This window comes from Lonchura striata, chromosome 37, assembly GCF_050655825.1.
Source record: "Lonchura striata isolate lonStrDom1 chromosome 37, ASM5065582v1, whole genome shotgun sequence".
NCBI lineage: Eukaryota > Metazoa > Chordata > Aves > Passeriformes > Estrildidae > Lonchura > Lonchura striata.
Genome location: NC_140739.1, coordinates 14,316,349 through 14,327,897, shown reverse-complemented (window position 1 = coordinate 14,327,897; position 11,549 = coordinate 14,316,349). Strand labels below are relative to the sequence as shown.

The 11,549-nt window shown below is 49.5% G+C and overlaps 2 protein-coding genes across 11 annotated transcripts in view; one reads left to right on the top strand and one right to left on the bottom strand.

Moving 5' to 3' along the window:
• Positions 1-120: 120 nt before the first annotated feature.
• On the bottom strand, positions 121-7,671 carry LOC144248151 (uncharacterized). The gene is made up of 4 exons (XM_085565715.1): positions 5,925-7,671; positions 4,368-4,439; positions 2,769-2,893; positions 121-1,354 (listed from the first exon to the last, which is right to left on the bottom strand). The coding sequence occupies exons 1-4, from the start codon at positions 7,669-7,671 to the stop codon at positions 1,229-1,231; spliced, it is 2,070 nt and encodes a 689-aa protein (XP_085421841.1). The 3' UTR covers positions 121-1,228.
• A 905-nt stretch (positions 7,672-8,576) lies between these two features.
• LOC110483043 (TBC1 domain family member 17-like) overlaps positions 8,577-11,549 on the top strand; it is a 31,275-nt gene continuing 28,302 nt past the window's right edge. For 2 of the 10 annotated variants that reach the window (XM_085565808.1, XM_085565809.1), the window contains exon 1: positions 8,581-9,544. In XM_085565808.1, coding sequence (XP_085421934.1) covers positions 9,222-9,544 — 323 coding nt within the window. In that variant the 5' untranslated portion in view covers positions 8,581-9,221. Of the gene's footprint in view, positions 9,545-11,549 lie in introns of all 10 variants that reach the window. The other 8 variants (XM_085565812.1, XM_085565806.1, XR_014951002.1 and 5 more) reach the window with 7 other exon arrangements.

The window sequence follows — 11,549 nt, the reverse complement described above, 5'->3', positions numbered from 1 at the left end:
GCCCCAAAAACTTCCAAAATTTGGCGGCGCCGTCGCCCTTTTAATTCCCCCCCGTGTGGGCCCCACCCGCGCCTCGCCGCTTTAAGCCACGCCCCCTCCCGCGCCGCAACCAATCAGCGCTCAGCACACCAGCTTTATTAGCATAGTGGGCGTGGCCTCAGTGGGCGACGCCCAATCAGCTTTGGGCAAAAATAAAGTGGGCGGGGCCTCCAGGAAGCCACGCCCATCTCAGGCACAAAAGGGGGGGAGCCCCAACCCCGGAGCTGTCAATCAAACCCGGCTGGCCACGCCCCCTTTTTGGGGAGGGGTCCCCAAAATTTCTGGGCAAGGCGGGGGGGGAGGGGAGGGACCCCCAAAATAAGACACTTGGTGGGGGAGGGGCACCCCCGAAATTTTGGGGGACCCCAACACTCGAAACCCCCAAATTTCAGGGAAAAATCCCCAAATTTTAGGGAAAAATCCCAAATTCTGGGGACGGAAACCCCAAATTTTTGGGTGAACCCCCCCCAAATTTTGACCTGAAAACCCCCGAATTTTCGGGGAAATCCCCAAATTTCAGGGAAAATCCCCAAATTTTGGGATGAACCCCCCCAAATTTTGGGCTAAAACCACACAATTTTGGGGAAAATCCCCAAATTTTGAGCTGAGAACCCCAAATCTTGAGGTGAAACCCCCAAATTTTTGGCTGAAACCTCCAAAATTTCGATCTGAAACCCCGAATTTTTTTCTCCTCTCCCATTTTTTAGGGGCACCCCAAAAATCAATGGGGAGGTTGAAAAATCCTCATTTTAAGGCTTCGAAATTGGGGTTTTTGGGGGTTTTTTTGTGGATTTTTGGGGTTTTTTGGAGGATTTTTGGGGTTTTTTGGGGTTCCCGGATTTTGGGGGATTTTGGGGATTTTTGGGGGGTCACTGGGGTCCCCCCCCAGCAGGCGGGGCCGGGGGAGGTCCCCGAAAATTTCGGGGTCGTCGCCAACCCCAACACCTGAAACCCCCAAATTTTGGGTAAAACCCCCAAATTTTGAGCTGAAAACCCCAAATTTTTGGCTGAAAACCCCAAATTTTTTTCTCCTCCCCCATTTTTTAGGAGCACCTCAAAAATCGATGTGGGGGGTGAAAAATCCTCATTTTAAGGCTTCGAAATTGGGTTTTTTTGGGGTTTTTTGGAGGATTTTGGGGGTTTTTTTGGGGTTGCCGGATTTTGGGGGATTTTGGGGATTTTTGGGGGGTCACTGGGGGTCCCCCCCCAGCAGGCGGGGCCGGGGGAGGTCCCCAAAAATTTCGGGGCCGTCGCCGCCGCCGCGCAGCGCCAGCGCCCGCATCGAGGCCGCGATCCGCTCCAGGTCGGGCGGCGCCTGCGGGAGGGAATTTTGGGAATTTTGGGAATTTTTTGGGGGGTTTGGGGAATGTTCCGAACCCCAAAACGATCCCGAAAAGTTCTGAGGGAACCCAAATTCGGGTTTTGGGGGGGGTGGGATTGTAAAAAAAAAATGAAAAATTCCCCAAAACTCCTCCCAAAATACCCCAAACCCACCATAAAAATTCTATAAAATCCCCCAAAATTCCCCCAAATCCTCCAAAATCCCTCCCAGCCCGCCCCCAGACTCCTCCAGTTCCCCAAAATGCCCCCAAACCCCCTCAAATCCCCCCAAAATCCCCCAAAACTCCCCCCCAAAATATCCTCCAAATGCCCCAAAAATCCTCCAAAAATCCCCCCCCAAATTACCTCCCAATTCCTCCCATAAAAACCCCAAAATCCCCCCAAACCCCCCATAAAAAACCCCAAATTCCCCCAAAATCCCCCATAAAAGCCCCAAATTTTCCCAAATTCCCCCAAATTTCCCCAAATTCCCCCAAAATCCCCCATAAAAGCCCCCAAAACACCCCCTAAAAAACCCAAATCCCCCCAGACCCCCCCAAATCTCCCCAAAATCCCCCAAACCCCCCCAAACCACCCCAAAATCCCCCATAAAACCCCCCAAACCCCCCATAAAAACCCCCAAATTTCCCCATATTCCCCCCAAAACCCCCATAAAAGCCCCCAAACCCCCATAAAAACCCCTAAAAACCCCCAAATTTCCCCAAATCCCCCCAAACCCCCCAAAATCCCCCATAAAACCCACCAAACCCCCCATAAAAATCCCCAAATTTCCCCAAAATGCCCCCAAAATCCCCCATAAAAAACCCCAAATTCCCCCAAGTTCCCCCCAAAATCCCCCATAAAAGCTCCCAAGTCCCCCATAAAAACCCCTAAAAACCCCCAAATTCCCCCAAATTTTCCCAAAAACCCCAAAATTTTCCCAAATTCCCCCCAAAATCCCCCATAAAAGCCCCCAAGTCCCCCACAAAAACCCCTAAAAACCCCTAAATTTCCTCAAATCCCCCCAAACCCCCAAATCCCCCAAATCCCCCCAAAATCCCCCATAAAAGCCCCCAAGTCCCCCACAAAAACCCCCAAATTTCCCAAATTCCCCCAAATCCCCCCCAAAATCCCCCATAAAAGCCCCTGAACCCCCCCCAAAAACCCCCAAATTTTCCCAAAATCCCCCCAAAATCCCCCATAAAAAACCCCAAATCCCCCCAAGTTCCCCCCAAATCCCCCCCAAATCCCCCATAAAAACCCCCAAATTTCCCCAAATTCCCCCAAACCCCCCATAAAAACCCCCAAATTTCCCCAAAATCCCCCCAAAATCCCCCATAAAAGCCCCCAAACCCCCCTAAAAACCCCAAATTACCCCAAATTTCCCAAATTTCCCAGGTCCCGCTGACCTTGGGGGGGTCCCCGCGGGGTCCCGGGGGGTTCCGGGGGCTCCAGCCGGGCACCGACAGCGGCAGCGACCGGGCCAGGGGGGGCCCGGGGGGGCTGCGGGGGGACCCCTCCTCGGGGGGGCTCCCTGGGGGGCAGAAACACAGAAAAACAAAAAAAAACAAAAAAACCCAAAGAAGGGCTGGAAACGGACTAAAATCCATTAAAATCCCGTTAAAATCCATTAAAATCCCTTTAAAATCCATTAAAGTCCCATTAAAATCCATTAAAATCCATTAAAATCCCATTAAAATCCATTAAAGTCCCGTTAAAATTCATTAAAATCCCATTAAAATCCATTAAAATCCATTAAAATCCATTAAAGTCCCATTAAAATCCATTAAAATCCCGTTAAAATCCATTAAAATCCCTTTAAAATCCTTTAAAATCCATTAAAATCCCGTTAAAATCCATTAAAATCCCATTAAAATCCATTAAAATCCCATTAAAATCCATTAAAGTCCCGTTAAAATTCATTAAAATCCCTTTAAAATCCATTAAAATCCCGTTAAAATCGATTAAAATCCCTTTAAAATTCATTAAAATCCATTAAAATCCATTAAAATCCCGTTAAAATCGATTAAAATCCCTTTAAAATCCATTAAAATCCATTAAAATCCCGTTTAAATTGATTAAAATCCCATTAAAATCCATTAAAATCCATTAAAATCCCGTTAACTGCCCGTTAAAATTGATTAAAATCCCGTTAAAATTGATTAAAATCCCGTTAAAATCCCATTAAAATCCCGTTAAAATTGATTAAAATGCCATTAAAATCCCATTAAGATCACTTAAAATCCCCTTAATTGCCTGTTAAAATTGATTAAAATCCCGTTAAAATCCCGTTAAAATCGATTAAAATCCTGTTAAAATCCCGTTAAGATTGATTAAAATCCTGTTAAAATCCCATTAAAATCGCTTAAATTCCCGTTAACTGCCCGTTAAAATTGATTAAAATCCTGTTAAAATCCCATTAAAATTGATTAAAATCCTGTTAAAATCCCATTAAGATCACTTAAAATCCCGTTAACTGCCCGTTAAAATTGATTAAAATCCCATTAAGATCCCGTTAAAATCACTTTAAATTAGCTTAAAATCCCATTAAAATTGCGCAAAATCCTGTTAAAATCGCTTAAAATCGCTTAAAATCCCGTTAAAATCCCGTTAAAATTGATTAAAATCCTGTTAAAATCCCATTTTACCTCCCCCCCCCCAAATTTTTGCACCCCCCCAAATTTTACCCCAAATTTTTGCCCCTCCCACCCCCAAATTTTCTCCCCCACCCCAAATTTTGCCCCTCCCCCCAAATTTTCTTCCTTTTACCCCAAATTTTTTCCAAAATTTTCGTTTCCCCCCCAAATTTTTCCCCTCCCACCCCAAATTTTTGCCTTTACCCCCAAAAATTTTACCCCCACCCCAATTTTACCCCAAATTTTGAGTCCCCACCCCAAAATTTTCTCCCCCCACCCCAAATTTTTCCCAACCCCCCGAATTTCCTTCCTTTTACCCAACTTTTGCCCAAAATTGTCGTTTTTCCCCCCAAATTTCCGCCCCTCCCCCACCGTCGGGGCTCTCCCAGTCCGGCTCCTCCTCGTCGCCGCCCCTCCCCCACTCCTCGTCCATCAGGAACAGCCCTGGGGGACCCCAAAATAGCCAAAATTAGCCAAAATTACCCAAAAAACCCCAAAATTATCCAAAATTACCCCAGATTACCCAAAACCCCCCAAAATTACCCAAAAAACCCCAAAATTACCCAAAACCCCCCAAAATTACCCAAAAAACCCCAAAATTAACCCCCCAAAATCACCCGGGACTCCCCAAAATATCCCAAAATATCCAAAATTACCCCAAAATCCCCAAAATTACCCCAAAATCCCCAAAATTACCCAAAAAAACCCAAAATTACCCAAAAAACCCCAAAATTAACCCCTCAAAATCGCTCGGGACTCCCCAAAATATCCCAAATTATCCCAAATTACCCCAAATTATCCTCAGACCCCCAAAATTACCCAAACCCCCCAAATTACCTAAAACCCCCCAAAATTACCCAAAAAACCCCAAAATTACCCCAAAACCCCCAAAATTACCCAAAAAACCCCAAAATTAACCCCCCCAAATCACCCGGGACCCCCCCAAAATATCCCAAATTATCCCAAATTACCCCAAATTATCCTCAGACCCCCAAAATTACCCCAAAATTACCCAAAAAACCCCAAAATTACCCAGAAAACCCCAAAATTACCCCAAAAAACCCCAAATTACCCCAAAAAAACCCAAAATTAACCCCCCAAAATCACCCGGGACTCCCCAAAATATCCCAAATTATCCAAAATTACCCCAAAATCCCCAAAATTACCCAAAAAAACCCAAAATTACCCAAAAAACCCCAAAATTAACCCCTCAAAATCGCTCTGGACTCCCCAAAATATCCCAAATTATCCCAAAATACCCCAAATTATCCTCAGACCCCCAAAATTACTCCAAAATTACCCAAACCCCCCCAAAATTACCCAAAAAACCCCAAAATTACCCAAAAAATCCCCAAATTACCCCAAAACCCCCAAAATTACCCCAGAACACCCAAAATTACCCAAAAAAAACCCAAAATTACCCAAAAACGCCCAAAATTCCCCAAATCCCCCAAACCTCCCCAAAATCTCCCCAAATTCCCAAAATTTTCCCTCAAATCCACCCAAAACGTCCCAAAATTCCCCCCAAATCTCCCAAAATTCTCCAAAATCCCCTCAAAATTCCCCCAAGATTCCGCCAAAATCCCCCAAAATTCCCAAAAATTCCCCCAAATTTCCAAAAATCTCCCCAAAATTCCCAAAAATCTCCCCTAATCCCCCCAAAATTCCCCGAATCTCCCAAAATTCTCCAAAATCCCTCCAAAATTCCCCCCAAATCACCCCAAAATCCCCAAAATTCCCCAAAATCTCCCCTAATCCCCCCAAAATCACCCCAAAATCCCCCCAAAATTCCCCCAAATCCCCCCAAAATTCCCCCAAAAAATCTCCCAAAAATTCCCCCAAAATCCCCCAAATCCCCCCAAAACTCCCCAAAATTCCCAAAATCTCTGAAAATTCCCAAAAATCCCCCCAAATTCCCCTCCCCCTCACCGATGACGTCACTGGGCGCCGCCCCCTCCCCCCCCCTCCTCCGGGGGGGGGTCGCGGGTTTTGGGGGGTCCCGGGCGCGATTTTGGGGCGAATTCGGGCGAATTTGGGGCATTTTCGGGGCCGTTTTGGGCGGTTTTTTTGGGGGGTCCCAGGGGAGATTCGGGGGAATTTTGGGGGAAATTTGGGGTGAAAATGCAGAATTTAGGGGAAAAATTTGGGGTGAAAATTGGGGATTTTGGGGAGGATTTAGGGGTGAAAATTGGGGATTTTGGGGAGAAATTGGAGGATTTTGGGGAGGATTTAGGGGAAAATTTTGGGGTGAAAAAGGAGCAGTTTGGGGAAGATTTTGGGGTGAAAATGGAGGATTTAGGGGAGGATTTTGGGGCTGATTTTGGGGTGCAAACGGAGAATTTTGGGGCTCATCTTGGGGCTGGTTTTGGGGAGAAAATGGAGGAATTTGGGGAGGATTTTGGGGAGAAAACTGAGAATTTTGGGTTGAAAATTGAGAATTTTGGGGAGAAAATTGAGAATTTTCGGGAGGATCTTGGGGAGAAAATTGAGAATTTTGGGGAGGATTTTGGGGCTGATTTTGGGGCGAAAACTGACAATTTTGGGGAGGATTTTGGGGTGAAAAAGGCAGATTTTGGGGTGAAAAAGGCGGATCTGGGGGCTGATTTTGGGGTGAAAAAGGCAGATTTGGGGGCTGGTTTTGGGGCTGATTTTGGGGTGAAAAAGGCGGATTTTGGGGCGGATTTTGGGGTGAAAAAGGCGGGTTTTGGGGCTGATTTTGGGGTGAAAAAGGCGGATTTGGGGGCTGATTTTGGGGTGAAAAAGGCGGATTTTGGGGCGGATTTTGGGGCGGATTTTGGGGCAGATTTTGGGGTGAAAAAGGCGGATTTTGGGGAGGATTTTGGGGTGAAAAAGGCGGATTTTGGGGCGGATTTTGGGGTGAAAAAGGCGGGTTCTGGGGCTGATTTTGGGGTGAAAAAGGCGGATTTTGGGGCTGATTTTGGGGTGAAAAAGGCGGATTTTGGGGCGGATTTTGGGGTGAAAAAGGCGGATTTTGGGGCGGATTTTGGGGTGAAAAAGGCGGGTTTTGGGGCGGGTTTTGGGGCGGATTTTGGGGCAGATTTTGGGGTGAAAAAGGCGGATTTTGTGGCAGATTTTGGGGTGAAAAAGGCGGATTTTGGGGCGGATTTTGGGGTGAAAAAGGCGGGTTTTGGGGCGGATCTGGGGGCGGATTTTGGGGTGAAAAAGGCGGGTTTTGGGGCGGATTTTGGGGTGAAAAAGGCGGGTTCTGGTGCAGATTTTGGGGTGAAAAAGGCGGATTTTGGGGCGGATTTTGGGGTGAAAAAGGCGGATTTTGGGGCGGATTTTGGGGTGAAAAAGGCGGATTTTGGGGCGGATTTTGGGGTGAAAAAGGCGGGTTTTGGGGCGGATTTTGGGGCGGATTTTGGGGTGAAAAAGGCGGGTTCTGGGGCTGATTTTGGGGCGGATTTTGGGGTGAAAAAGGCGGGTTCTGGGCCCGCCGCAGCAGCTCCCGCTGGATGCGGGGCAGGAATTTTCGGGTGGCCTCGCCCAGGGGTCCCGGGCCGTGCTGCAGCCACGCCCCGCCCCCCCCGGGGCCCCCCCAGCACCCCAAAACCGCCACGTCGGGACCCCCGGGACCCCCCCGGAACCCCTCGGCCGCCGCCACCAGCGCGGCCCAGAGCGGGGGGAGGGGCTCGGGGGGGGGAGGGGAGGACATGGGGGGTCTGGGGGGGTGTTGGGGGGTCCTGGGGGGATTTGGGGGGGAGTTGGGGGGATTTGGGGGGATTTGGGGGGTCCTGGGGCGGATTTGGGGGGGAGTTGGGGGGAGTTGGGGGGTCCTGGGGGGGAGTTGGGGGGTCCTGCGGGGGTTTGGGGGGGGTTTGGGGGGGATTTGGGGGGAATTTGGGGGGTCCTGGGGGGGATTTGGGGGGTCCTGGGGGGGTTTGGGGGGGAGTTGGGGGGGGTTTGGGGGGTCCTGGGGGGATTTGGGGGGGTCCTGGGAGGGGTTTGGGGGGGAGTTGGGGGGTCCTGGGGGGGATTTGGGGGGGTCAGGGGGGGATTTGGGGTGTTCTGGGGGGATTTGGGGGGGAGTTGGGGGGGATTTGGGGAGGATTTGGGGGGATTTGGGGGGTCCTGGGGGGGATTTGGGGGGTCCTGGGGGGGTCCGGGAGGGATTTGGGGGGTCCTGGGGGGATTTGGGGGGGTTTGGGGGGATTTGGGGGGGAGTTGGGGGCTCCTGGGGGGATTTGGGGGGTCCTGGGGGGGTCCGGGGGGGATTTGGGGGCTTTGGGGGAGAGTTGGGGGGGGTCCTGAGGGGATTTGGGGGGTTTAGGGGGAAATTGGGGGGTCCTGGGGGGGGCTGAGGGGTCCTAGAGGGGATTTGGGGGGTCCTGTGGGAATTTAGGGGGGTTTGGGTTGGATTTGGGGGTCCTGGGGGGGTCTGGGGGGGATTTGGGGGGTCCTGGGAGGGTTTGGGGGGTCCTGGGGGGATTTAGGGGGAATTTGGGGGGGGGATTTAGGGGGGTTTGGTGGGCAGTTAAGAGGGGTACCGAGGGGATTTTGGGGGGTCCTGGAGGGGATTTTGGGGGGTCCAGGGGGGGGTTGGGGGGGGGGGTTGGGGTCCCGGGGGGATCACGCGGGGATTTGGGGGGGGGGGAAAGGGGAAAATTTGGGGTAAAAAAGGGAATTTTGGGGTAAAAAAAGGGAATTTTGGGCTCCCGGGGCGGATTTTAGGGGTCCCGGAGGGGGATTGGGGGGTGAAAAAAGGGAATTTTGGGGTAAGAAAGGGAAATTAGGGATAAAAAAGGGGAATTTGGGGTAGAAAAGGGGAATTTGGGGTAGAAAAGGGGAATTTGGGGTAAAAAAAGGGAATTTGGGGTAGAAAAGGGGAATTTTGGGGTAAAAAAAGGGAATTTGGGGTAAAAAAAGGGAATTTGGGGTAGAAAAGGGGAATTTGGGGTAAGAAAGGGGAATTTTGGGGTAAAAAGGGAATTTTGGGGTAAGAAAGGGAAATTAGGGATAAAAAGGGGGAATTTGGGGTAGAAAAGGGGAATTTGGGGTAAAAAAAGGGAATTTGGGGTAAGAAAGGGGAATTAGGGATAAAAAAGGGGAATTTGGGGTAGAAAAGGGGAATTTGGGGTAAAAAAAGGGAATTTGGGGGTGAGAAAGGGAAATTAGGGATAAAAAAGGGGAATTTGGGGTAGAAAAGGGGAATTTTGGGGTAAAAAAAGGGAATTTGGGGTCGCGGTCGCGGGGGCCGCCCCCGAGATGGCGGCGGAGGAAGGGGCGGGGCCAGGAGCGGAATGGGCGGGGCCAAGGGGGAACCAACCAATGGCGGCGCGGCTTTGCGTGGGGGCGTGGCCAGGAGGGGGCGGGGTTTATGCAAAACGCGGCGGATTCCGCGGCTCCCATTGGTCAGGGGGCGGGGTGGGCGTGGCTAAAGGGGAGGGAGAGTGGGCGTGGCTTCCGCGGGAGGGGCATGGCCCCGCGGGTTTCATTGGTCGGTGGGCGGAGTGGCGCCGGAAGTGGGCGGGGCCAGAGGCGGAAGCGGAAGCGGGGGCGCGGCCATGGAGGAGGCGGCGGGAGGGAGGGTGAGGCCGCCCCTCCCCCACCCCCCGAAAAAAACCCAAATTCCCCCAAAATATCCCCAAAATTCCACCAAATTCCCAAAAATCCCCAAAATATCCCCAAAATTCCACCAAAATCCCCCAAAATATCCCCAAAATTCCACCAAATTCCACAAAATTCCACCAAATTCCCAAAAATATCCCCAAAATCCCCCAAAATCCCCCAAAATATCCCCAAAATTCCACCAAATTCCACAAAATCCCCCAAAATATCCCCAAAATTCCACAAAATTCCCCCAAAATCCCCCAAAATATCCCCAAAATTCCCCAAAAATCCCCCAAAATATCCCCAAAATCCCCCAAAATATCCCCAAAATTCCACCAAATTCCCAAAAATATCCCCAAAAATATCCCCAAAATTCCCCAAAATATCCCCAAAATTCCACAAAATTCCCCAAAATATCCCCAAAATTCCCAAAATCTCCCCAAAATCTTCCCAAAAATCTCAAAAAAATCCCAAAAATCTCCCCTAAATATCCCCAAAATTCCACAAAATTCCACAAAATATCCCCAAAATTCCCAAAAATCTCAAAATTCCACGAAATCTCCAAAAATCTCCCCAAAATTCCCAAAAATATCCCCAAAATTCCACAAAATTCCCCAAAATATCCCCCAACATTCCCAAAATCTCCCGAAAATATCCCCAAAAATCTCAAAATCTCCCCAAAATCTTCCCAAAAATCTCCCCTAAATATCCCCAAAATTCCACAAAATTCCACAAAATATCCCCAAAATTCCCAAAAATATCCCCAAAATTCCGCAAAATTCCCCAAAAAATCCCCCCAAATTCCCAAAATCTCCTGAAAATATCCCCAAAATTCCCAAAATCTCCCCAAAATCTCCCCAAAATCCCCAAAAATTCCCCCAAATCCCTCCAAATTTCCCCAGAATTCCCCAAAAACTCCCCAAAATCCCCCAAAATCCCTCCCAAAATTCCCCCACGATTCCCTAAATCTCCCCAAAATTCACCCAAATCCCCCAAAATTCCCAAAATCCCCGGAAATTCCCACAAATCCTTCCAAAATTCCCCCCAAATCCCTCCAAAACTCCCAAAATTCACCCAAATCCCCCAAAATCACCCAAAAATCCACCAAAATCCCCGAAATTCATCAACAACTCCTGAAAATTCCCCCAAATCCCCGAAAATTCACAGAATTCCCAAAAATTCCTCCCAAAATCCCACCAAAAATTTCCCAAAATTCCCCAAATCCCCCCCAAATTCCCCAAAAATCCCCCAAACCCCCAAAATCACCCCAAAATCCCCAAATTCCACAAAATCTCCCAAATCCCTAAAAACTTCCTGAAAATCCTCCCAAAATTCCCAAAAATTCCCCAAAATTCCCCCCAAAATTTCCCCAAAATCCCCAAAAAATCCCCCCAAAACCCCAAAGTCACCTAAAAATCCCCCAAAATCCCCAAAATTCTTAAAATCCCACAAAATTTCTCCAAAATTCTCCAAGAACTTCCAAAAACTCTGAAAAAATCTCTCAAAAATTCCCCAAAATCCCCCAAAAACTTCTCCAAAATCCTCCCAAAATTCCCCAAATCGACCCAAAATTTTCCAAATACCCCCAAAAGTCTCCAAAATTCCCCAGTGACCCCTGGGTGACCCCTGGGTGACCCCAGTGACCCCTGGGTGACCCCAATGACTCCTGGGTGACCCCGGGGTGACCCCGGGGTGACCCCTGTGACCCCTGGGTGACCCCTGTGACCCCTGGATGACCCAAATGACCCCTGGGTGACCCCAATGACCCCAATGACCCCAATGACCCCATGGTGACCCCATGGTGACCCCAATGACCCCATGGTGACCCCATGGTGACCCCTGGCTGACCCCAATGACCCCATGGTGACCCCAATGACCCCAATGACCCCATGGTGACCCCAGTGACCCCAATGACCCCAATGACCCCAATGACCCCATGGTGACCCCAGTGACCCCAATGACCCCAATGACCCCAATGACCCC

Bases quoted from the DNA above. Each gene is read 5' to 3' on its own strand.
- LOC144248151 (XM_085565715.1), bottom strand. From the start codon at position 7,671: ATGTCCTCCCCTCCCCCCCCCGAGCCCCTCCCCCCGCTCTGGGCCGCG. The intron at 2,894-4,367 runs GTGGGGGAGGGG...TCTGCCCCCCAG, and splicing joins GGACTGGGAGAGCCCCGACG to GGAGCCCCCCCGAGGAGGGG. The intron at 1,355-2,768 runs GTCAGCGGGACC...TCCCTCCCGCAG, and splicing joins CCCGCGGGGACCCCCCCAAG to GCGCCGCCCGACCTGGAGCG.